Here is a 27,907-nt window from a genome sequence, read left to right on the forward strand (position 1 = left end):
TGTTAAATAGTGCTCTAAATTTAGTTGTAGTTTTCTCTTTTACTAAAGAGTTAGCTAACATGAGTGCTTATTTGTTTTTGCTAAATCTCTCGGACTTTTTAAAAATTTTTTCTTTCTTGGTGTTGTTTTAACTTTTTAATTTTTTTATAGGTGTTGTTCAAGATTTCAAGTTTCATTGACTAGTGGTTAGTCAATATGACTTAAGATTTACAATAATTATCCATATTTCATTTTCAGCAGAAAATAATATGTTTTTCTAAATGTTTCATATATATTTGAAAATATAATATTTAATAGTTATCTGTTTTTATCTGTTTGATAGGTCAGCTTCTGAAGTCAGACTATGAGTTTTTTACTTATATGTTTTACTGTTTCTTTTATTTATGCTCCAAATTGTTATGCGTATAGCATCAAATAGAAACACCTCAAATTCCTATGATAACGTAGATAATCCATATCTAACACAGTGTCCTAATATACATTGACAATGTGTGTAATTAGAGAAAATCAGGTCGATTATAAATAAATGATGTAGTACCCTTTTTTAAATTCAATACACAAATTATTGTCAAAAATAGTAGACCTCTCCTAATTTGATATTTTATCCATTTCTTAAACACTTAAGCATCTGTTCCTATAGTTATCTGTATTTGATTGACTCATTGTAATTGTAAATATTAACGAACTATTAAATCTGAAATACATGGAAAGACTGTACATTAATGATATTTCAAACTAAAACGTGAGATAAAAGAACAATTTGACATTCAGCAAGAAATAAAGTTATGACTCCACTGTTAAGAGGTAAAGTTTAGCCTTATTGTACTCTCCAAAAAAATCTTGATAATGAAGTGAATTAAGCATTTTGGCTTAAAAATATGTGATTCTAATCCCACTCAGTAATATCTTATAAACTGAGAATTCTGACAGAAGTTTGACTAATACACAACCTAAAAATATACAGAAAAGCTGCTTTAGAGAATTGGGTGAAGGCACATCTGTATATGACCCACTTTTTTTGGGTGCATAAACCTACAGGGAGGATTCATATTCTCCAAGGGCATAATAACAAGACTAAATATAGCATTCAGTTAATTCGCAGAATTACACAACAGTTAAAGCACTGTCTTCCAATAAACCCTCCCTTTAAAGCTGTATTTGGATGTGAATCTTTCCCTTTTTTTTCTTTCATTCATTTATTCATTATTTCTTCCTGCCCTTCCTCTGCTCACTTACTCTGTCTTCTTCCTTCTCTCCTTTCTTTCCTTATCTCTTTCTCTTTCTTCCTCTTGGCTCCTTAATTCATGACACATGCTTATTATTGACCTATGTAAGGTCCACTTTCATTTATTAGTTTGTTAGTTATTTGGTTATTTCAAAGAATGTAATAAGCACTTATGAAAATACTCCCCTTCTCCCAAAAACTAGGATTTTGACAAATAGCTATACTCAAACATATATTCCCATTACCAACTTATCATCCTATCCTTCCTGAATAATCAATATTTCTATCTTTTGAAACAGATTTGCCTTGCACATGTATTCTTCTGAAACACAGATGTCTCCTGGGGGACAGAATTACCCCCACCTGAGAACCTCTGTGGTAGACATGAGACTAATAGGGAAAAAAAAAATCAACTGCATTTTATATACTAGCAGCAATGTAGTAGATAATATAATTTAAGACACCATTTATGGTGGTATCAGAGAATATTAATTCCCAGGAATAAATCTACAAAAAAATGGTTAAGTGCTATGAAAAGGAAATTATAAAGCTTTATTAAAACCCACAGAAGAAGACTCAAATGACTGAGGCACAATTCATGCTCACAAATAGGAAGATGTAAAGATGTTAAATCTTCCCTATTGATTTCTAGATTCCATATATTTTCCAGGATTCTAAACAGCATTGTTTGTGGAACTTAAAATGGTTCTAAAAGAAGATAAAGCAAAGAGAAATCAGAACACTTCTGAGAAGAAATAAGAGAGAGTTCAGACTTGCCATACCAGTATCAGTCTTACTATGAAACTTCAAGGGCTTTTAGAGATTTATTTTTTTAAGTAAGCTCTATACCCAACATGGGGCTTGAACTCATGACCCTGAGATCAAGAGTCATATACTTTACTGACTGAGCCAGCCAGTGAAAGGGAATAGAAGGGAAGGGAAAAGAAATGGGTAGGAAATATCAGAAAGGGAGACAGAACATAAAGACTCCTAACTCTGGGAAACGAACTAGGGATGGTGGAAGGGGAGGAGGGAGAGGGGTGGGGGTGAATGGGTGACGGACACTGAGGGGGGGCACTTGACAGGATGAGCACTGGGTGTTATTCTGTATGTTGGCAAATTGAACACCAATAAAAATAAATTTATTATTAAAAAAATACTAAATAAAATAAAAAAAAAGAAAGAAGCTTCAAGGGCACCTAGTGGCTCAACTGGTTAAGTGTCGACTCTTGGTTTTGACGCAGGTCATGATCTCAGGGTTGTGAAATCTAGCCTTGAGGCAGGCTCCACATTTAGCAAGAAGTCGGCTTGAAGATTATCTCTCCTTCTCCCTCTGCCTCCCAGACTCTCTCTCTCTCTCTTAAAAAAGGCAAATATCAAAAATGAAATTTTTAAATAGTAAGCACTCTTTTTTTCTTTTTCTTTTCTTTTTTCTTTTTCTTTTTTTTTCTTTTTTTTTTTCTTTTTGAGAGGAAGAGAAAGCAAGAATGTGTATTGGGGAGGGGCAGAAGAAGAGGGAGAGAGAATCTTAGGCAGTCTCCTTATAGGACCCTGAGATCATGACCAGAGCCAAAATCAAGAGTCAGATGCTTAACTGATTGAACTATTGAGGCACCTCTCATAGTAAGCATTCTTATAAAAAATGATAAATTTGATAATTTTAAATCTAGATGGCAAAAGTGTCCTTCTTTTCCAGCAACACATTGGACTAGACAGTCAGAGACCTCTTCCTAGCACAGCAAATTTGAAAAGGCAGGAATATATGTACTCACATACTTCTCTTTAATAAATGTATTCACTACTGTTATATGTGTAATGATTAATTAATAACATAATGGAAATTATGTATACAGATAAATATATATATATGATATTAAATACTCCTGAAAAGAAGCAATAGAAGTTTTAAGTTGTTCAAGATAAAGAAAGATTTTTTGCTAGAGAATGAAAATATACTGAAATCAGAGTATTGCCACCCACTTTAGTTTGTTCCCAAAATCCTCTTAAGTAGTATTAATCTTGCCTAATTATTACATGATCTTTTCCATTTTTTCCTTTAATCAAACATTTGATATTTTAGTAGTCTCTCTGGTCACTTTTCTTATCAGAGATTTTATTTAACTTCCTAATTCATCCACTTCCCTGAGATGAGTATCACTAAATAATAGATCTTTTCTTATTTTGAAAGTTCAATCAGCTTATTTGAATACTATCAAAGCAATTATAAATTGTATTTCTATTTCTGAAATAGTGTTCATTAATGTTAATGACACTTTGGATTATTAAAGTAACTTAATGCAAGCATCATAAAGACAGTTCTACGAGAGAAAATACTATTGTCAGTTTAATTTCTTAATGGAAAAATCAAGGAGGGTTTGGCTGAAAGAATTAGAAATGCCATTCAACCACATTTCTTGTCCTATTTATTTCATACACCAAAGCAATTAGCTAAAGAAAACCATTTTAAACACAAAAAACATAAAAGTAGACATAAATTTTTAATACTTTTACATTTAGTTTTTTTTTAAGATTTTATTTATTTATTCATGAGAGATAGAGAGAGAGAGAGAGAGAGAGAGAGAGGAAGAGACACAGGCAGAGGGAGAAGCAGGCTCCTCCGTGCAGGGAGCCTGATGCGGAATTCGATCCACTGAGCCCTGGGATCATGCCCCGAGCCAAAGGCAGACACTCAATTGCTGAGCCACCCAGGCATCTCTACATTTAGTTTTTATGAAAAAAATCCAAGTGAATACTTTAGTCAAGGTGAATGAGTGAAATTCTGGAGTATGGTTACACATTCTGGATTTCACCTTTATTTTAGCCTTGTGGATTGCAATAATCAATATCAACTCTAAAGGAAAATCTGAAAGTAGTTACTGATCCATGCCAATAGCTTTGATACTCAATTGTAAAATTCTGTCTTATTCTTAAAGCTATATACAGGGATATGAAGTGAAGCATTTATTTCCAAATTTAACATAATTTTAGTTTTGCATTTAATAACGATTGATAACCCACTTTTCTAGAAATAGTGTATTATGATTGTCTGCTGTAAGAAGTAGACTCACAAGCTATGATGGCTCAAAAAGGATAGAATTTTTTTTTTTAACTCAGGTAATAATACCAGATGAATGGATGGGTGAACCAGTTACTGGCAAAGACCTCCTCCAAACACACGGAAATCCAGGTTGATGCAAGCTCCACCATCTTTAACATGTAGCTTCCTTAGTTGCCCAGCATGATATTTCCATTCTAGCCAGTCAGAGAGCAAAATGATCATGGAAGACCATTCAAGAGGCTCTTAATGAGGGGCTAGACCTATAACTTGTATTCCATTGACTGGAGCTAATCCTTTGGCCACCCCTAACTATAGGGAAGATTGGAAATGTAGCCAAGCTATGTGACCAAGAAAAGAGAAAATGGATTTGGGTGCTTAGCCAACAGTCTATGCCTCACATGTTGTAGGGAATATAATGGGAAAATGCTGCACAGTCATGGAACTTATAATATAACAATATGTCAGTTAAATAAACCACATATTTATGCCTATAAGGGCTATGAAGGAAATAAACAATGTGTGTAAGAATGAGTGATAGAGAGCGGAAGCAGGCTAATTTGGATATGGTGATCTCACAGAACATATCACTGTAATATTTGATCTGGGATATAAATGATGAGAATGAGCTGGTCATGCAAATATTCAAATGGAAATAATATTGGAGAGGCACAGAGAGAGAGAGAGAGAGAGAGAGAGAGAGAAAAGAAAAAACCCACAAAAGTCCTGAGCTAGTGCAAACTTCATGTGTTTGAAAAAACAAGGGTGAAAAAAAAAAAAAGCCCAGGGTGGATGAATTAAAGAAATGAGTAAGACTGGAGAAATAATAAGGCCTTAAAAGCCATGATAAACATTTTGTGTTATATTCTAAGTGAGATGGAAAACCACTGTATGATCTTAAGATGAGGAGCCTTATGATTTGATTTGTGTTTCAAAGTATCACTCTGGCTGCCAGGCAGAGAATGAATTACTGTAAATTCTGGACATGTTTTGGAGATAGAATCTGTTAATGCCTTCAATGTAGGCTTTTGCTTGTTTTTACTACCAGAGCATTTGGGATTTTATTTTAGGATCTCGTCTCTGGATTTGGTATCCACTGAGCCCTGGGTCAGACTTTGGTGGATCCACACTTCTTTAGGGGAGAAACTAGTGAAAGGGGGTTCTGTTTACTTGAAGTGGAGGCCAGAAGCATTCAGCCCAGTTGAAATTGAAAAGGAGATCCAAAGGATTCAGCAGCGGACTTCTTCAATGCATGGAGGGTTAGAGCAACGACTGCTGAAATAATTTGTCTTTTAGGCCTATGCGGTTTGATATGAATTGCTATCGAGCACTTGAAATACTAGTCTGAATTGGAATGATCTGTAGGTAGTACACAGGGTTTTGAGGATTTGGAATGTAAAACATGTAAAATACCTCATTAATATTCTTTATATCAGTTACATTTTGATGTCATACTATTTTGCATATATTGGGTTGCACAAAATGTATTGCTTAAAATCATTTCATCATTTTTCTTTTAGTTTTTTTTAAACTTCTTTAAAGAACAGCTTTAGGGGCACCTGGGTAGTATAAGCAGTTAAGCATCCAACTCCTGGCTTTGGCTCAGATCCTGATCTCAGGGTCATGAGATCAAGCCTGGTGTCAGGCTCCATGGTCAGTGTGGAGTCTGCTTGAGGTTCTCTCTCCGTCTGCCCGTCCCCTGCTCATGCTGTTTCTCTCAAATAAATAAATAAATAAATAAATCTTTACACTTTAAAGAACATCTTTAGATTTAGAGTTCCAGAAATACTGGGAAGATAGTACAGATATTTTTCATATTTCACCCCCACTCAATACACAGTTTCTCCAATTATTAACATTTTGAATTAGTTCAGTACATTTGTTACAATTAATAAACCAATAATGTCACATTGTTATTAATTAAAGCCCAGAGCTTACATTCATTTTTTCCCATTTTACAGTTAGATATGGGGTTTTAACTTAGTTTTGACTTGATTGAGTGAATGGACTGTTGTTAGCTGACTACTAAAAAGGGAAGACTACGAAGAACATATTTGGAAAAGAATCAAATGTCATATCTAGATGCATTAAGTTTAAGATGATTATCAAACAACCAAATGGAGGTACAAGTAGTTGGACAAGTCTGCATTCAGGGCTAGATGTATACATTTGAAACTCTTTGGTGGAGATATGAGGTTAAATTTCAAATTAAAACAGTATGAAGAGTTAGGGGGAAATAAGACAATAGAGAGCGTGTGGACAGCTCACTTAAAAAGTCGTTAGTAAAACAGGAGAGTGGATAAATGAGGCAATAGAGTCAGTAATGGGATTTGTTTGCTTGCCTTTTCTTTTTTTTTTTTAAGATGAGAGCTATTAGAACTCATATGTCAACTGAAGGGAATAATATGGACAGTCTAAAAATTGTTGATGTCCAAGGAGGAAAAGAGAACTGAGAACCTGGAGCAGCCCAGATGGGTCAGTGGTTTAGCCCCGCCTTGGGCCCAAGGATCCTGGAGACCTGGGATAGAGTCCCACATCGTGCTCCCTGCATGGAGCCTACTTCTCCGTCTGCCTGCGTCTCTCTCTCTCTCTCTCTCTCTCTCTCATAAATAAATAAATAAATAAATAAATAAATAAATAAATAAAATCTTAAAAAAAAAGAAAAAAAGAACCTGAAGGTGCCTGGGAAGTGAGTGAGGGCATGGGGGTCCTTGCACCAGGGGAGGAGTATGCCTGAACCCGGAAAGATGAGTGTGGATGTGCGCCTCATCAGGAGGGAAGAGATTAATATGAGTGCACATGTAGGGAGCTTGCAGGGCTTGTGGTGGAGAGATGAGGGAGGTTTGTCTCTTGCTGCTTTTTCTCAGTGAGAAAGGATGAGACAAGCTGAAGTGATGGGGGGTTGGCAGGAAGGTATTGGATATGTGAGGCCTGAAATAGTCATCCAGAGCAGGAAGGTAGACTAGTTGGGAAAGTGTGGAAGATTCCAGAGCAATGTTGAACACACCCCTGAAATCGGAGGTCATGAATTTAAAGTAAGACCAGACAGAATGTTGGGACAGATGAACTAACTGAGTGAGGAGCCTAATGTGCAGAATGTAGGGAGGCACCCACTCTCCCAGTCATGCCTGAGTTACCTCACCTGCCTCAGTCTAGGCCTGGCCCTTCCAGATATTAAAGCTTTAGGATTATCTCAAACAACATTCAGCTGCTTGAATATAGGCAAAGGAGATATACAATTGAGTTCAAACACGGATTGTGATCTGGCAGAGAAATAAAGTTGGTTGGAAGAAGAGCATAGAACCAGTGCAAGAACAGGAAGGTAAACAAACTATCATGTAGGTGAAGTATAAAGACCAACTGAGGGCAATGAATGAGTCAGTAGATTTAGGGGATCATAGAATTGTTGCAGTGAGGGTGGAGGGTGGTAATCAGAGAGTAAAATATGGGAGATGATGTAGTTCCTGAAAAGGACAGCTTTTTGAGTGTGATCATGGTGGGTGGTGAGATGCATGAGAGGGATGATAATGGGAAGTGAGGAAGTCAGCCAACACAGAGACCAGGATGTTGAGTCATCCAGGTGGATGATGAGGCCACCAGGAATGATAACAGGAATGGGGATGGAGAATACAGTCAGAAGCTCAAGTCTCCAGTGAACAAAGGCTAACTGATACATGTACCAGTAATCTGACTGATCCCTAAATAATTAAACTATAATATTCTAATCCAAAGATAAAGTTCCATTTATTGATTGTAATAAATATTTGATAAAATAAATTGGATAAGGAAAAGGTGAGCATGAATAATTGAGATTCTATTGAAAGTTGCTATTTCCTGTGGCATTTTGGTCAATGACTTAAGTCCTATATATTCATTCTTTTAAGGGTGCCAAAGTTTGCTAAATCAAATGATTTCATTTTTAGCTTTCTCATTTTTTTCCTGCTTGCCCAATAGTGCAGGTCATTATGAAAAAGAAAATGGATACAATTTTGTAGCAAGAGGGAAGAAGGAAAGTAATAAACATGACAATAAACAGAGTGGCTTACACTTACAATATTTATAATATTTTCTCATAAAGGCAAATGAATTATTCTTGTGTTGCTTTTTGCATTGTGGAAATAAGATAATGTAGATCATGGGAGCAGAAGTGTAGGCAAGGGAACAGATAATAACAACGATGGCTTCCATTTATTGCACACCTATCATGTGCCAGCCATGCATTAAGTGCTTTACCTACATCATCTCATGTAACCCTTGGAATAGCCCAGGAAGGTTGCAGATATTATGCATGCTTGACAGTTGAGAAAACAGATTTAGTGAGGGTGACTTGCCCAGATCATGCAGGTAATTGGCAGAGCCAGAAATCAAACTCAGTCCCTGAATCTTGGCCAAGCCCATGCTCTTCCCCAGAACAATGTTCAACAGAGCCAAACATTTGCAAATAAAACCTTCATTGGATATATCATTTTTTTCCTACAAAAACATGTTGAAGTGCTCAATATGCTTAGTGATAAAAATACAGCTTTTTCCAACAGATTTCTTATTGAACAGAAAATATTCAAGGAGGTATATAGACTCTGAGAGCAGTACCTAACAAGTATAAGTTACCTCACAGCCCCACATTGTTTGTTTCCATTTCTCCACTAGTGCTCATCAATTAAAAAGCTTTTAAAAATTAATGTACTTCAAAATTTCTGAAATAACTAAATCTAAGAGATTGATTTATTTTGTTTATATTTATATTCTTACCTGTGTTGTGAGTAGATCATAATCAAGCAATGGCTATATTGAGACATTTGTCACTTAAATTTTTTTCCGGACAAAAGGCCAACTCAATTACATTTTTCAGGGTTGGCCAGATTCATACAAAGGATATTTTAAATTTCTACTTGTAGAAATTCAGGGGACGGGGCCTGCAGAGAGAAGATGGGCACAACAGAAAGGGATTGATGTCAGGTGAATTTGTGGAGATAGCAAAGTCATCCAGCAAGACTAAGTGGGAGAACGGGGAGAAGCTAAGGGCTTTTGGAGAACAGAAAGGTCTCTTCCCTTAGCGGGGCCCCACAGAACAAGGAAGCATGGGAGTAGCCATCCCCTTGTACCTTTACAACCTGTCATTCTGGAACAGTTAATAAGAGGGCAAGTAAAAGTGAGCAGAAGCTATGAGGAGAAAAGAGAAAAGTTGAAAGTTTCTTAGAGAAATGAGAGTTCAGAAAATGCTACATTTCTTGCATCCTGCTGCCCCTCCCCAGTGACCTGGAGGAACTTTTATGATCTGAGCAGAGTTGGGACTTCTCAGTGATCACTGTCTCACCCCCTGGGAGGTTCCCAACAGTGGTCTACATTGTTGCACTCTCAGGCAGAGATGACAGAAGCAGGGGCTGAGAAGAGAGTTTGAATAGGGAACTGCTTCAGAGTGGAGTTCAAGTCCCATAAAGCAAAACTCAAGGGAATTTGGCTAGGATGTTCTGCCAGATTTTGGTTGCTGTTTTTAGTTCTTATTATGCTTCAAGACATTTACACTCATCTCTATTGACTGTCACTCTCTGTAGCCAGAATGGAATATTCAGCCTATCAACTTCTATTTATTTAACTGTTATGTACATTGCCTAACTTGGATGCTCACCATTTACTTTTTAATGTGCATAATAAAGCATGTCTTCTTCCTATATGTATGTCTGGATTTCTTTTCTTGTAGAAGCTATTATGCTATCGAGAATGACCTTGTATGGATTGCAATCTTCATATCTCTTACTACACGCAATATATTTTTATCTATATCTATTCTTTCTTAGAGAAAAATAAGCTCAGTGGGCTACCGTACTAAAACTTTATTAACATTGTTTTCTAAACATTTATAGGTAGTGCTGGGACACCTGTCACTTTTAATGAAAATGGAGATGCTCCTGGACGTTATGATATCTTTCAGTATCAAATAACCAACAAAAGTGCAGAATATAAAATCATCGGGCACTGGACCAATCAGCTTCATCTAAAAGTAAGTATCAATATAAATTTACCTTAATGTATGTAGTTCTCAAGAAGGGACGCTTTATTTTTATGTTTATAAAACAAGATTTTTTAGAATTGTCTTGTAGTTTTAGAAAATATATAATTTTATTCCTTCTTCAACTTTAAAATGTTATGGAAAATCTTAAATATCTATAAAGAAATCTATCTGGAGGGGTTTAATGAAAGACCTCGTTTCCTTTTAAGTGACTGTATTCTATTTAGGGAAATTTTGTCCTTTTCTGAAAGACTCATTGGCTAAGTGTTGGTACACTCTGTGTGTATACATGTGTGTGTGTTGTGGAGGAGGAATGACAGAGTGTGCCATGAATGACTAATTTAAGCTTAAAAATAAGCATATCTCACCTTTGCCATATCCTAAGTTGAGATCTTATGATTGATGAAAGTGAATTATGCTTTATATTACATTAACTCTTTGAATCACAATACCAGAGACGGTTAATATACCCAAAAGTGATGTTCAGATCATTTAACAGCCTTTCAGGCTGCCTGCTGTCCCCACACACGTGGGGTGTCAACAAGGCCCAAGACCCACAGATTTTGCAGTTCCTAGAAGTGGCCATGTCAAGAAAACTTGGAAAGCCTAGCCTAAGTGGAGTCCCAGGCCCTGGGGGTGATGCCAAAGGTGTCTGGGCATTTGCTTGCCCTGGTGTCACCAACACAGAGGGCTTTGTCTCCTCCTACCAGGTCTTATGAGGACCTGGTGGGGGTGGCATGCAGGATGGCTGCAGGGTGGAGGAGCTTCATCAAATGTGTCTGGCTGGCAGCAGCCCTCTAGAGAGGCTCTCTTAGGAAAAGTGTGGAGACATTGCAGAGAGCTATGTGGTACTGGCACCCACCAATGGTACGGGGCTCTGGAGCAGGAAGCTGATCCTGAACTTGAGGGATAAGAGAGGCCCAGAAAGGGAACAGGGTATAAGGGTGGTTGGCACAGCATCTGCTTATCCCTAAATAAGGAATTATTTCACCTTTTTATAACCTGTGGCGGGGTATCAGTGCACACTGGCTTCTTCCAGTATAGAGAAATAAGGAGTGTGCCGTAGAGTCTTAGCTAAGGATTGGAGTTCATTCATGAACACATCTTCGACAACAGTAAAATAGGACTATTTATAGGAAGTGAAGGGCCAAGGAATCAATCACTCACTGTAATAGCAGTGTTTCCTCTGTAAGCAGGAAGGTGCTTTTAAATGCTTCAAATAAACTAGAAACATATTCATCTACTGTTGTATGATTCTAATGTGTATTTCATTCTTTTCTATAATTTAAGTATTTCTCCTCTTCTTTTTTTTTTTTTAATTTATTTATGATAGTCATCAGAGAGAGAGAGAGGCAGAGACACAGGCAGAGGGAGAAGCAGGCTCCATGCACCGGGAGCCCGATGTGGGATTCGATCCCGGGTCTCCAGGATCGCGCCCTGGGCCAAAGGCAGGCGCCAAACCTCTGCGCCACCCAGGGTTCCCTCCTCTTCTTGATTTTCAAAGCCATCACAACTCTATGAGAATTGAGTTTATTTCCTAAATGAATAGTCAAGTTCATTTCCTAGCCATACATTATCCTAGCCAGTAGGTAAAAGCTCACGACGACATACAGAAGGGTGGAGATCATTCTTGTCTCTGTGTGTATAACACATGCACATGTGCTTTCTTGTGTTTGAACCCACTCAAAAGACATAGGTTTGGTATTTTTAATACATTTTCACTTTCTGTATCTCCAAATATAGTAGTATGCTTATGCAGCACCAACCACCAAAATTTTTAAAAAGGAAGCAGATGATGAGAAATAATAAAACTGGGATATTGATGATCTACTGTCTCTGAAATGACTTCCTGATAATTATCACACTTCTGCATTCAATAATGCACAAAGACAGCTTGTATTTCCAACTACTATTGTGCTTTATAAGATTACATATCTACAGTTTACTACATGTAGCAGCCTGAGGAGATCTTCCTATTGTTCTGCAACATTTATCATAGCATTGCTTTGATAATTCTATAGGTTATTAATGCCAATCTGAAAATCAATAGATTTTTGGCAAAAGCCTTTTTGAAAGTGGACCTATGTGAAATAAAATAATTAGATGTGGCAAAGAAAATTTGATAAGGGTTAAAATAGGGAAGCTACTTTTTATCTGATGTTTATGAATGCCGAACTGCTAATTATGTTCTTATTATTAGGGATGATAACAAAGTTCATGGTTAAAAAAACATGTGCACTAATATATAAGATATATATCTTATATATAATATATAATATCTTATATATAATATATAATATCTTATATATAATATATATAAGATACCTAAAATATTTATACATGCAAGTACACATATCTCTGTATGTGCAGGATATATTTATTATAGAACTCCGTATTGAATCTCAGGTTGCTCTTTTATGTACATTTAACAGTGCATGAAAGTTTTATGTTTATTATTGTGTTATTGTTCATAAAATATATTAAAACAATTTGTAAGAATTATTTCTCATGCATGTAATGACCATTTATAACTAAATAGCAGTGCCAGCTTTACTGAAACAGAGAGAATGTATCTTTCAGCAGAAAAGTAAGTGAATTAGGCTGGGGGGAGAGATTATACGTCAAGGATTGACTTCTGGAGTTCAGCAGGACAAATTGTTTCTCCTTGGATCAGTGACCTGTTTTAAGGTGACCTGTTTGAAGGAGTACAGAGTACTTGGAAAGTGACCAATTTATTAAAGTTCTGTTTAGATAGTAGTCAAGGCACGGAACAAATGCTTTGCTTTGGTTCTATCATCTGGAAAATGGAAATATTAGTAGCACACATCTTATATGGTTGCAATAAGAATTAAATGAAAGAATACAATAAAGCATTTAGTCCAGGGCTTGGCACACGTGAAATCCATCAATATTACCTATAATTAATCCAGTATCTCATGATTCTATGTGGCCAGTGGGAGATCTAATAATCACTGTAGTGAGTAGAGCACTGCTTATTGAAGAGGCACTTGGATTTGCTTTAGAAAGTTCTGAGGGGTCTTCATTAAAATGCTATTTGTCTCCATTGTCTACTATTTTTGCCCATCTTTAATACTTTAGCCAATCCATCTACACTTAAAAAGTATCCTTTATGTAAGATAAATACAAACGTCCTTTTTGTGTGGTAGCATATGGCTAGCTATTGTGGCTAGGGAGTTATTTTTTTAATGGATTGGATAAATTCATTCTGTTCTTTTTTTTTCTAAAGATTTTATTTATTCATTCATGAAAGACACAGAGAGAAAGAGGCAGAGACACTGGCAGAGGGAGAGGCAGGCTCCTTGAGGGGAGCCTGATGTGGGACTCAATCCCAGGACCCCGGGATCATGCCCTGAGCCAAAGGCAGAAGCTCAACCACTGAGCCACCCAGAGGTCCCTCCGTGCTAAGTTTTGAGACAAGACTGAGTATGTGGTTCTCAGGGCACTCACAGACTAGCAGGATAGAGCCACACTCAACCAACAGTGCTAGTACTACAGGTACCAGGCACCCTGAGCAAGGTGTGTGCGCGGCTTTGCTGCAGCTGCCTAGAAACAGGTTCCTAATCTGGCTGCTGATGAGGGTTGTGCTGAGGGACAGGGGAGGATACTCTCCCCCATGTACTCCGTCTCTTCTTAACCTATTAAACCAGATTTCACAACAGATTTTACACTCTCCATGGTAAGCATTTATCATATCAGTCTGTTACTGGATTGAATTCTGCATATTTTCAAAAAGCCAGTTTTTCTGGCTGAACTCAACTATAGGACAATTTTGTACACAGAGAGTATACGACTAAGCATATATGAGTGTGACAAATTTGCCCTGAATATACTTTAGTGGAGTAAAAGAATTTTTAAAACGAGGAAGTCTTTTTTTCTTTTTTTCCTGGAAAATTATGAGGTGTTTTATTTCCTCAAAAGCATTGTCTTTAGTGTTCCCAATATTATTGTTTCTTTTTCTTTATTATGGAACTAACATATGTTCTTAATTTAGCGATTACCATCAGTTAGTATAATTGCTTAGTTTGATTTCGGTTTTCTATTCAGTCATCGCAGTCCATGCATGAAGGGTGTATTGTCTACCTTAGAGTGAATCTGAACAATTAGGTCTTTCCGTTTTGTTAGGCTGAGTCTCTCAAGAGGGCCGGTGGTCCTTATTAGCTATTATAAAACATATTGTAACCTAGAAGTTCAGAGTAAACAGCCGAGCCTGAATTGCGAGAAGAACAGCCATATGCTGCTGTAAGTCCACAGGGAAGAGGTATATGGAGATTACTGGATGTACGTAAAATAATGCAGGGCTCACTTTTTTTATACTTCCAACCAGAGCTATGTTTTTTTGGATTACAGTAGGAATGAGGCATATGGTTTTGCCTGTTTTATTGTTTTATTTTCTTCTCTTTTTATTCAAGTAAATAATTTTGAGATAAACTTAGTAAAGGACTGTGGCTTCATATGAGTATCTTAACCACAATTATTAGTGGCACAGTGTCCATTGCGTGATTTGGAGGCTTCATTGACCCTGATTTAATTTGAGTGGGTCACTCCTTAGTAGAGTAACTCTTGACCAGTTACTGAATCCTGAACCTCAGTTTTCTCATCTGTATAAATAGGCTTATTATAAAGACAGAACACATTAGAATATAATGGTCAAGAATGAGACCTCAAAGTCAGAAAGATATTTGAATTCCATCCATCCATTGATGAGTCTTATGGCCATAGGCATGTCATTTTATGTCTTAGTCTCAGATCTTTCATCTGCATGGAAACAGTCAGGACGACTTCATAGAATTCATGAGATAGTTAAAGGAAATCACATACACAAAGATCCTAGAACATTGCTTGCCACATATTCGGTGTTAAATGAAGATGGTAATGATAATTTGTTTCATTTTGTTTTGCCACTCTAACCAACCTATTACCGAGGACCTGTCATTTTAATCTAAAATTCCACATATGTAAAGTCTTTTCTGTCTTAATCTTGCTGTTTGGGGTGGGGATTAATCTTAAAAAGAGGTACATGTGCCATAATAACTTATCTGTGCCTATGCAGCACACCCAAAATGTTTATTTTGGTATTAAAAACTGGGCTACAGGCTTTGGGGACAACCAGAAACTTGGGCAAAATTTCTGGTGGAGTTTAACCCAATGAAATCTGTCTTTCCTATGTCCTTGTTATATAGTATTTATAAAAAGATATTTTCATTGAATATATATATTTATATATACATATTTTTTTTTTCCTGTAGATGGTCAGTCAGATATATACTGTACTGGGGGTTCCTCAGCTTGCTTCAAATGCAGAAAGTGAGAATTCCTCAGTGCCCTCATTTGCCTCATGGGATTGCTGTTTTGGCCAAACATCAAAAACTTTTAACCAAATCCACTAGACTCATTAATAGCATAGAGAAGCAGATTTTCTATAATGAAAGCTATTGAAATAGTCTTGAAGTAAGGATGGATTGAATGAAGTTGGAACAGTGTTTGAGGAGAGACTTGACCTTTTATTTGTTTGGATTCTTAGAAGTCATGCATTCTCTCTCTGCCTTGATTTCCCCATTTGCCAAGTTGCCTACATTTGGAAATGCTCTTTCTTATCATGGTCAGTACTTATGAAAGATAGTTCACCCTGTGAGGCAAGCATCTATAAGCTCTCCCTTCCCCACAAACCATGAGCATGAAGTCAATTCTCTGATATTTTACTACATTCTGACAGAACTTGATATGCCACTGTAGTTCCTGCCTTTATAATCAATTCTGAAAAAGACTATTCTGCTTCCTTTCCTTATAACAAGATGACTAATTGTGAAAAATATATTTTGGTTTATTAGGTGTAAATTTATTTTTTTTAAAAAAGGTCATTTTCGGGTCAGTAGATCTATCTCTGTATATGAGAAAATAAGCATTTAGTAAATTCATGTTCTTGACATGTTGAGCAAATGTCAAGGTGATTAAATTTTAACTATGTTCTTGCTAGCTCAGGGTAGGTGCTTGATAAGTATTTGTTGAATGTCATGAATAATATGCTGATATTTTCTAAATACTAATTAAACATGGAACAATGATCCAGGATTATTGATTAGGAAGTGGACTTGCGCACAGATTATTTATTCAGTGACTTCTCTCTGCTGAGCTGAATGCTAAACTGTTGAGGAGTACAAAGTTCAATAATATAAACTTCCAAATATCAAATAATTTTCAATTTAGGGTGCCTGAGTGGCTCAGTTGGTTAAGCATCTGCTTTTGGCTCAGGTCATGATTCTTGGGCCTGGGATCAAGCCCCATGTCCTGCTCCCTGCTTAGTGGGGAGCCTGCTTCCCCCTTTCCCTCTGCCCCTACCACCCCTCAATTTGTGTGCTCAAATAAATAAATAAATAAATAAATAAATAAATAAATAAATAAAATCTTAAAAAAAGTTTTGCAATTCATTAAAGGCAATTATATACTTGAATAACTACAATAAAAGTATAATTAAGTACAGATTAAAGAACAAACTATGAACTCAGAAGATGTAATGATTACTTCCAACTAGGGGGACTGAATAAAATTTCTTGATAGATGAGATTCAAATTGAATCTTCAGTTATTTCAGTGGCCAGAAATGGTTGCAAGAGTGTATAGACCATGGAAAAAGCATCCATCCATCCATCCATTTCAGAATAAAATGCCTCCAATGCACCATTGCCGTGCAGGGTGCTGTAATGATATGGAGGTAGGTATTTCAGATTTAGTCCCAGGGGTCATATCTGAACTAGTAGCACTAAGCAGGAGGAGAATCCAAAGATACGTCTCTTTCATGAGTCCACAATGCATCCATCCATGTTCCTTTATTCTCGTCTATTTTAAACACACATCCTTATTAGCAAAGTAGGATTAGTGTTCACAAAGAATCATATTCTCTCTTGGTCTGGAGACTGGGAACCGGAAACTGTTTTGATCCATCTGATTTGTGATATCCCCATGGAAACAAGCTGGAAAGACCCTAATATTAGGGTGGCCAGATGGGAGAAGCCTGACATTCAGAAGGCCCCTACCATTCATTCTCAGAGACGCATTGATTATTTAGGGCAAAGAATCTATTCTACTTGTCTGTAAATCTTTAACAATTAGCACAATATGAGTTTCACTAAATATTCACTGAATAAATTAATGAACTAAAAAATAAAAGTACTGTTATCGTCTCAAGGCAATTAAAGTGAGCTGACCCTAAAATACTAATCTGGAGATAAAGTATAACCTAGGAGCACATGGGGTAAAAGTAGAGCTTGGAGCCATAACAGTAATCAAGGATGAACAGGGATGTAAAAGCCAGTATGGAGAATCTAGTTCAGGATCCATCTAATCAAGCCATATAAAAAACCAATGGAAAACTCAGTTACACACAGGAACAAGGAGAGTATATGTATGAGACCCACATAAGATTCTTTAGGATTTAACTGTTACTATTACCACTGGCTTTTATTTGCAGAACTTCCTGTACCCTGTGGGACCTCTGAGTTGCTTACTGGTTTCTGATGCTTACCTTGAAGGAGCAATACCCATTGCTGCCTGTCTGACAGATTATCTCTGCCTTATCTGTTCATCTACTTGATTTGAGCTTTGTTCCATGAGACATTTAAAAGGATTTAATCAGATTCATTTATCATAGCAGGATAAACAAACAAACCAGTAAATTAGGAAGAAAGAATAAAGAGAGTTAACAAATTTTAGTTAGTAGTCAAGTTTGATTTCCTCATTAGCAATTACAACCAATAGATTCATCTAGGCTGTTCAGCTGAGTAAGAATCATGCTGATATTTTAAGAACATACAAAATTATGCCATATAAAAATAAAGTGCCTCCAATGTGCCATTGATGTGATATTTTAAGAAATACAAATTTATGCCATATAAAATATGGCTTAATATCATTAAGAATTGAGATGCTGGATTCAGTTATCTCAATCTCATTGAAGGCAGATTCCCAGAATAATCTAATAGTATCCAAGGAATCTAGTAGCATATCAGGGAAAATATAAGTAGAGCATTACAAAGTCTGTTACTATTGATGAAAAAAATTCATCACAAGGGCTTGATTAGTTATTTTAATAAGTAATTGTGACAGTGACAGAGCAAGGGAAATGAAAGCTAAAAAAATGATAGAGGTCAAATTAGAAAAGGCAAATCAAAGAATAAATTGCAACTCAAAAAGGACATAACATAAAATACAAAGTGCCTCTTTATATCAACACCAAAGAAGGGCAAAGAAAGATGGTGATTCTAGACTTTTATGGGGATAATAAGGTAATAAAAAATTATAAGTGATATTTTAATCCTTATTCTAACCTTGGGAGGAGTAAAGTAAGTACAATTTTAACATGATAAGTAGAATAGGAAAGGTTAAAATAAGGTTATAAACATAAAATGATAATGTAAAATAGAGATATAACTGGTAAAAAAAAAAAGGTCATTTTCTTATAGTAGATTTACTAAAATATATGTGAACCCTGTATGCCAGGGTACTTTTAAAAAGCTCAATGGATAGATCAGTGTTATTTAAAATCTTCAGCATACTAGAGAATTACAAGTGAAAACTGCAAAGTATTATATAAGAATAAAATATGTCACCCCCAGCTATAGAGATCAATTGCTGGTAAGGGCATGAAACTAAAAAGGATAAAGTTACCATGTCTATTGACTGAATCAGAAGTTTAACATGACATCTTTCCTCAAAAGTCCCACTATTTAAGGAAGATAAATAGAGCCAGAAGCTGGATCCTCCCCAAAGTCCCTATTGCATTTTACTAAGGTTATGGATCCTTATCTCCAATGAAGTTCTAGAAATGTGCAGTAGTATATATCTCCAGGGGGTTAAGCATAAATCCACAAATAAATGACAGAGGGATATAGCAAGGACACTTAAAAATACTAAATTTGACCGTTACTTGTTTGCTTGTGTTTGTTCTAAAATAATTTTTAATTAAATTTACTTTGAGATAATTGCAGATTCACATGCAGTTATAACAAATAATAGAGATCTCATGTCCTCTTTGCCCAATTATATTGAAAACTATAGAGTGATATCACAGCCAGGACATTGACATTTTTTTTTGACAGTGACATTTATACAGTCCACCAATTTTGTTCAAATCTCCCCAATTTTACTTGTACTCATGTGATGTATGTGTGTGTGTACGAGTGTGTTTAGTTCTGTGCAATCTGACCAATCTGTGTTGGTCCATGCTTCTGCCACTATAGTCAAAATACAGAACATTTCCATCACCACAAGGATTCCCATGTTGCCCTTCTATTGCCAGATCCACATCCTTCCCATATGCCTCTCCCAGTATCTGTCAACAGCTAATGCGTTCTCTATTTCTACAAATTTGTCATTTCAAGAATGTTGTGTAAATGGAATCATACGGTACATAATCCTTTGAGTTTAGCTTTTTTCACTCAACATAATTCCTTCAAAATTTATCCAAGTTGTGTGCTCCTTTTAGTTGCTAAGTATTATTCCATGGTATATATGTGCTAAGTTTGTTTAACCATTCACCCTTTGAAGGACACCAGCAAAATAGTATGTATAAACCCACTATGACGTTTGTTGAGTTTTATGTAAAGAGAAACAGGAAAGACTGTGATGTCTTATCTCAGAACCAAACTAATTCATTTTTATCGGACAGTCTTAGAGTTACAGTTAACCTTTAAAATAGAATGCTTTTGGAAAATAAGAAAGAGAACATTATTGCTGTAGTACCTTAAACTTAAAACTGGCATAGTGACACCTTGGATGTGGTGTACTTACTACAATTGCAGCAGATACACCTAAGAAGAAAAAGTTCTTATTTAAAAGTAGTACTACCTAGGTCTAGCTCCTTTGAACATCATAGTCTCTGAAAATAGACCTGTATTCTTTCTTCTTGTGCTTCTTTTTTACATTCCTTCTATCAATACTATACTAAAGTTGCTGCCTGTGGTATTAAAATGAAACTCTTACTGAGTTTCCAAGACTTCCTCAAAGTTGCCCCTGCTCTGTTTCTTAAGTTGTTCTAACACACCAGTAGGCTTTGCTGTATTAGTCCTCATTTGACTGCTTTATAGCTGTCAGATCCGTTGGTATATGCATCTTTTCTGCATTCAGACCATGGTTCTAGATTCCAAAAATCAGACATGACTTTTAGATTAAACCACTGTATGATCTTCGAGACTACTGATTGAAACTCTTTGTAGAAATGTTTAAAGGGAACCCAAAAGGACAGATTACTATGGGAATCTCCTAGTAAGAACATACTTTGAGCTCAAGATCTGTGAATTAAATTTTTTAAACTTGTGCAACTAATGACCCTAGCCATAAAGTCAAAGAACCAGTCAATTTTTATAAATGATATCCATAAAATGTTTGATAGAGATGTCATTTCATGTTGTTCAGGGTACAGAAGGACTTAAAGGACAGACCCTAGGAAGGTCTGTGATGATGTGGAAAGCGTCACTGGAAGTTAGGAGACTGGTTTTCAACCTGAACTCTCACTAATCCTTAGATATATTTGTGCTTTATGACTTAATATTTGAGGCCTCAGTTTCTAGGTTTATAAAATTAGGAACCAAATATAGCTTTTCACTAGAGTTTCTTTGAGATCTCTTATTTTCTAATTGGATACTTCAGATAGTAGAGTTACGTTATATGTGTTTTCTTGTCTTTTTACTTATTGTTTTTTAGCTAAAATATGTACTCTAAAAAGTGTAAGGCCTCATTCATTTATCTATATAGAATAATGCTACCATGTAAACCTCACTGATCAGAGGCCTTATGTGATTATTTTCAACTTGGGATATTTACTTGAAGAAGCACGACTGCTTATAGCCTATGAAAACTAAAATAGAAAATGGGAGAGGTTCTTTTGTTTTAATAAAAATGTAAAAATTACTAAAAATGGCTAGGCTATTAGTTCTCTTTTGACTTTAAAGACACGCATTTTTAGAATATGCTTTAAAAATAGGACTATGCTATAGGGAAGTTGAGTTTGTTCTGTTAGATGGACTGAAATCAAGCAGAGCTAAGTAGAAATAACTGATGTGATTTGAGAAATGCTAGTTTATTCAGAAAGCACTTTTGCAACAAGATAAGAGAGCTAAGTTCCATGTGAAGAATTAGAAGATGTCGTGGTAGAGAAGAACAGCCCACACCTGAACAGTAAATGGGAGCTAGGCTTATTTTTGCTTCCATAAAAAGGGAAAACTAAAATGATTTCAGAATTCCTGCTGTGCCATCTCAAATTTGATTGCATTCTGCTTGTGACATTGAGACAATCAGTCCACAAGCATTGATTGCCCTTTTACCTCATACACAGTAAAGCAGCTTTACGTTTGGAGGTAGATGTATCAGGACTCAGGCACAGCGATCACATCTTGAATCTGCCTTCATGCCTGTTTATCCATTTCCTGAGTCTCCCCAGAGTTCTTCCACTCTTTCTCAGCTTTTCGCATATTTGTATGTTAAACTTTTCTCCTGAGATGAAGTTTCGCATCTGTTACTAGCTGGCTAAGCAATTACTGGGCATCGCATGAAAAACAGAACTTTTTCATATCCTTTAAAAGAGTCTGAAGAAATAATTGGCCTGAGGAAGTTAATACCATTCTACTACCGTGATGACACAGCCTCCCACAGGACAATTGGCTCATTTTTCTGAGAGTTCGTGGTGGCTCTGAAAATTAGAAGATTGCCTCTCTAACAGAAAAATAAAAAATAAAAGATAATTTTTTTTTCTAAAACTGTTGGAAACTTGAGGCTGAAACAACTTGGAAAATGATGATGATGGGTCTTATCTAAGTCAGCATTTTTTCCAACACCCTCCTCAGAATACAGGTTCTGCAGGATTTTAACTATCTGCTGTCTATGCACACAAAGGCTCTCTGGTCAATGAAGTTTAGGGACTGCCTGGACAACTGTTGTTGTTTTGTTTTGTTTTCCTGCAATACCTGCCGAGCCTTTAATGTGCTGATGCACACCATGATTGACTGAGAAGTCAGCCTGGGATTGGGACGTACTGTTTAATAAATTGATTTGACCATGAATCCCATTTTTATTTGAAGAGCATTTTGTGGAACTAATATTCCTTGAAGCTCACTTTGAGAAATGTTGGCTTAAGCTGAATTTTCCACATAAGCTGAATTTTACATTTATTAACTCATTTAATCTTTATCATAACCGTGTGAGTGAGATACTGGTAGAATGACCTTTTTTTTTTTAAAAAAGAGAAAGTAAGATTAACAATGAGTTGCTTTATTTAAGTTCACTCAGTTAGGGGAAGCGTAAGTGAAATGCATGTGCACTCCAGTGCTCAGCTTCTAGGAATTTGGAAGAAGTAGAGTCAAGAAGAAATGGTGAATGACTGGATATGGGGAAACCAGGAAAAGGTGGACCTCATGATGACTTGAGGTAGATAAGAATGCAGGAGAGAGAGTTCAGGGAAAAGGGTGCCATAGGAGAGAGCTCCAAGGAGGAAGTCACACAGAAGCTAGAAGGAGCTTGAATGTTCTAATCTAAGGACATGAAGGGAAGGCGTGCCAATGGTAGGGAGTAGACTGCACAGAGGTAGAGGGGGGCTGTCTAGGAATGTTCATGAAGACTAGAGGGAATGGGAAGGGGAATCATAGGAGGTCAATAGATCTCCATCAGTCTACAAAAAGGTGGTTTTCAGAGACATTTATAACTTCACAATGCCACTTGGCCATATAAATTATGAGGGAATAGTTCTGCTTTTGACTTCGGGCTTATTTGCTACAAAAAGAAAATTATCCTTTATTCTAACTGCAACTTTTTTCCTAGTTTTTCAAGTGGTATAAGTAGGTTACCTTTTTACAAAACACCTCAGTCTATTCTCTAGTATTTTCTTGAACTTCATGTTGACCTGATTTCATTTTAAGGAATTTAGGGAATTTTGAAGATAAATACCAATTCAAAATTTGACAATTATTTCTATAATATTGGTTAGTAACAGAGTACCAGCAGATATCTTATAGTTTAAATTACTTTTTACTAATTCCCCCTTTTTTTTACATATGTAAGTGAACAATTCAGTGAACCAAACTCAGGAGACATTGCAGCAGAGTTTTAGTTCAGTAGACAAATTATAAACACTCTTGGTGTACCCCAGAAGATGGACAAAAATAAAATTCTTTTGTGAGAATACCAACTGCTTTTGCCCTTTCCATAAAAACTCCAAAAAAAAAAAAAAAAAAAACTAGTTGGCCAATGATGATACATTCTACCAGCATCAGAGCAAAGCCTTGTTGTTATGTCCATTACCTGCCTTAATCTTATTAAAACATCCCTGCTACAGAATAGAAGCCAACCCAGTCAGCACACTATAGCTCTGAAATCTTTCCTCATCTTGGAGTTACTATTATATAATAACTAGTATATATTATATACTAAGTATTACGTACTAACTAGTTCCTATTTGATTGAATCTTTTTTAAGGATCTAAAAGGTTTCCTATGTGAAAATACTTTGTAAACTTCAAAATGCTGTAGGATTGTTAGCTCTTATTTGTGAAGTCAATAATTCTATGTAGAGGATAATAGTCACACAAAGTCACATTAAAAAAAAGCCAACTTTTTCATTTTTCATTTGGGAGGATTTTTGACATACATTGAGGTATGCATTGATTTAATCAGAATTGGATTTACATATAGTCCAGCAAAACTTAACTTCTAATATTTAGTTTCTTCTGTTTTTTTTTTGTCTTTTTTTATGTGGTATGTGTGTGTGTGTGCAAGTGTGTGTGCGTGCGTGCGTGCGTGTGTGTGTGTGTGAAGCTCAGTCTTTTACCCCTATTTAGAAAAAGAACTTCTCATACCTCCTTCATGTAAGATAATGCTCATGGAAAATTCTGGTACTGTAATTGGCACACAAACCCAGTAAATGTGGATTGAATCTGAAAAATTTCATTGTAAGTTTGTTACTTGACCATTTCTCCCTTACTTCATAGGAGTTAAGTCCAGATGGGAAGAGAAAATGTTATTTTCTTTTAATTTTCTTTTCTTTTTTCTTTTTCTTTTTTTTTTTTTTTGAGTTCACTGATCATTCTTTAGCTGATGTATAAAATAAAATACTTGTTTAGAGAACTAAATTAAAGACCAAAATTAAAAACGGTAAATTTTCACAAATGTGCCCTTTTGCAGCCTTTCAGTAGATCACATTTATTGGCATAAAAAAGATCGCTGCTTTTCCTAACGGGAACCCTCACCATTCAGGAGTCCACCTCTGGAGCATGGCAGCCATCTGCTGCTGCTCCCTAGTGGCTGCCCCTAAACTGCCCAGATTGTTTAAATGTTGAGTAGAAGAGAAAGAAGCAGCTGTTCTGGAGTTTTGTGGCTGCCTCTGCCCTCCTCATCATCTAGCAAATATGTAGATCAGCTTACGGAGCAAAAGACACACTAAGGCGGGCTGTAGTCCTCTCCACACCAGTTAGTTTACTCATTCCTTGCAGAAACCGCAAACCTCTTTTCTGCCATCCTCTTTATGTCTCCTTTTTCTTATTCCTGTTCCTTCTTCAGGATGCTAAATGGGAATGGGCTCAGGAGACTGAGGGGCTTATACTCAGAGGGGTGTGGGATTCTGGCTAAAGTGTATGTGCTCTCCATCTTGCTCCTTTTATTTCCTTAGCCAAAAATTCCTCCTGTGTCAGAAATATATATGTAAATCCATTATTTCATTTGGCTTCAAATCAATACTTTATGATATTGCTGTTCATATGTAACAGAAACAGTATGACTATAAGACTATTATGAGTTTTTCACTCTTGTGTCCTTAAGGAGAATCATCTTTGCTGTCCATAATCAGGAGAGAATCAGAAATCATTGAAATAAGCTTGTTTGATTTATATCAAGAACACCAGAGAAAAAAAAAAGAATGTATGTAGCAGATGAGAGGTGGAGGAATAAAGAAAGGAGCATGGGTTGGTTTGGTGGGAAATTTGAAAGTTAAAAAAGACAGAGTAGCTGCTAAATGCAAAAAGTACATATGCAGAGAGACAGAGGAGGGAGGGAAAGAGAGAGAAGGAGAGACAGAGATGAGAAATGAATGCTTAAGATCAAGAAGACTTCTGTAGAAGAAAGAATGCTCAAAGGGGTACAAAAGGATTTCAAGAAATTGTGCTTGGTTTGATGGCTTACACAGAGATTCATCTTTTAGAATTGCCCAGAAACTTCAATAAATATTTAAGTTGCTTCTAAATATTTTTTTTGATATTTGTTCATTATGTTTTATTGCCAGGAGGCAACAGAGTTTTCTGGGGTGAGAGTATTTGAATGAAAAGTGTCCTGCTTAGTGTTTTTTGGAGTAAGTCATCACCTAGAATGTAGATTAGAATGGAATTTCAGTGTTTTACTGTGAAATTTCCAAATGATTCGATGTCATCTGTGGTTGTCTCTAAAATACTATACCAGAGCTTGAGGGAAACTTTAGTTTCCTTTCTGATATTAGAATAATGGTTTGGGATGATAATCTACTCTTTGGGTTACTCTATGGATTACTTGTTTTTGTTTTGGGATTTTTTTTTTTTTTCTGACTCAGTATTCGCTAAATTCACTAAATTGAGACAGCCTAAGAAGTTCCTTTTATATAACTGCAGATTGGAAATTAGCCTTTTAACCTTACTTCATAAGGTATCAAATACCTTTTTTTTAAGATTTTATTTATTTATTCATGAGAGACACAGAGGGAGAGGCAGAGACATGGGCAGAGGGAGAAGTAGGCTCCCTGTGAAGAGCCCAGTTTGGGACTCAATCCCAGGACCCCAGGATCACACCCTGAGCGGAAGGCAGACACTCAGCCACTGAGCCACCCAGGCATCCCAGGTATCAAATAACTTAAGAAATGAGAGACTATTCAGAGTAAATACAGGAGGTGTGGCACTCAAGCATGGATTGGTTTATGGCCTAAAGCCCTGCACCACTAACTGAGGCTTTATTCTGAGGGGTTAGACTTGGATACCAACAGTGATACTAATAATGTAAGGAATTGATAGCCAAGGACAGAGAAATAGGGTTCTGAGTTATAGAGAGGAGTTCCTACTGAAATAGGATGGCTGTGGTAAGCTATGGGGGCCCTGGAATCAACAAGTACAGGATTTGACTCTAGGGTATTTTCCTCGATTCAAAGACCATGAAAACTATGGTTCCAAAGAAAACTGCCTCGCTGACCTAGAAAGGGAGCTGCAGAGTCAGTGTGGACTGGGTGTGTGTGTGTGTAAGTTTAATTTATAATTAGGCTTTGCTATAAAGCCTCTCTACTGTGCATTCAGACTGGAGGGAATTTATGCCCTAGAGATGTGCAATCAGAATCTTCATTGTCTTTTTAAGGAATAAAAAAATTTAAAATATCAAAAAAGGTGGGAAGAGAGGAAAAAAAGAGACAAAAAATAGTGTGGGCTGATTTTTGAGGAATTTTCTGTAGAGTTTTAAAAGAAGGAAGAGGAGATCCCTGGGTAGCTCAGCGGTTTAGGGCCTGCCTTTGGCCCAGGGTGTGGTCCTGGAGTCCCGGGATCGGGTCCTGCATCGGGCTCCCGGCATGGAGCCTGCTTCTCCCTCTGCCTGTGTCTCTGCCTCTCTCTCTCTCTCTCTCTCTCTCTCATGAATAAATAAATTAAATCTGTAAAAAAAAAAAAAAAGGAAGGAAGAGATGTAGAGATAAGTATGAGAGACACTAAACGCGTGAAAGATGACCTCGTATATTGTGCTCTATATTATGAATTCAGTCCTCTTTTTGTGAGTGACAATACACATTTGAATCATTTTGCATTATTTTGGTGTGAATTTAGTTTTTAAATATTACATAATATTAGCCCCACTTCACATGGTGCATTGGCTTTGCAAGTGTTAAGGATATTTACAGCCGAGGAAACCAAGGATCAGGAAAGAGAAGTGGCTTACTCATGTGTCTTCAGCTATAGAACTTGAACAAGACTCCAACTGCTTCCGTTGTACAGTGCTGCCTCCATTGGCCTCCACCATGCTTCTTGTTACTAACCACTCAAGAAGAGTGGGTAGAAGCCTGGGGATAGAGGGCTAGTGGTTGGGTGATGAGAGAAATATATTTGGTGCAAGACCTAAAATTCCACTCAGAAATTAAGGTTCAAGAGTAAGAAAGACATAAATACAAGAAAAGAAAGTATTTTAATTCACATTAATGCCTTAGGACATAGAATGGTCTTTGAAGGGGTTGTTGCCTCCTAAATGTAAGAATATCATAGAAAAAAATGTAAGAGTATCAGTAAAACAAACGAACAAAAAACTATAGTGTGCATATTTAAGCAAATACAATGTTCCAGAGTCCCACATTGATATTTGATTAACCAGTTATGGTGATTTGGTTAGTAATTGTCTTTCTTTCCTCAGCTTTGAAAACAAGATTCATGGGTCAAGGAGCAGATTTTGTTTCACTCCCTAAAGGATCTGTTGTCTACCCTTACAGTATACAGGAGCTCAAAGCCAACTGGGGGGAAAACCACCAGAGAATTTAAGAGGATAGCAAGTAAGCTGGTTCTGAGACAGCTTGGAATTCAATAGGGTCGACAGAAGACAGTGAGTCATGTTATGCTATCCTGGCCTAATCGAGTC

General features: G+C 36.5%; 1 protein-coding gene across 5 annotated transcripts in view; it reads left to right on the top strand.

Annotated features, from left to right (window-relative positions):
* GRM8 (glutamate metabotropic receptor 8) overlaps positions 1–27,907 on the top strand; it is a 737,042-nt gene that overhangs the window by 584,120 nt on the left and 125,015 nt on the right. For all 5 annotated transcript variants that reach the window (XM_038556627.1, XM_038556630.1, XM_038556631.1 and 2 more), the window contains exon 8: positions 10,142–10,278. In XM_038556627.1, coding sequence (XP_038412555.1) covers positions 10,142–10,278 — 137 coding nt within the window. The remainder of the gene's footprint in view (positions 1–10,141; positions 10,279–27,907) is intronic.

This window comes from Canis lupus, chromosome 14 (genome assembly GCF_011100685.1).
Source record: "Canis lupus familiaris isolate Mischka breed German Shepherd chromosome 14, alternate assembly UU_Cfam_GSD_1.0, whole genome shotgun sequence".
Lineage (NCBI taxonomy): Eukaryota > Metazoa > Chordata > Mammalia > Carnivora > Canidae > Canis > Canis lupus.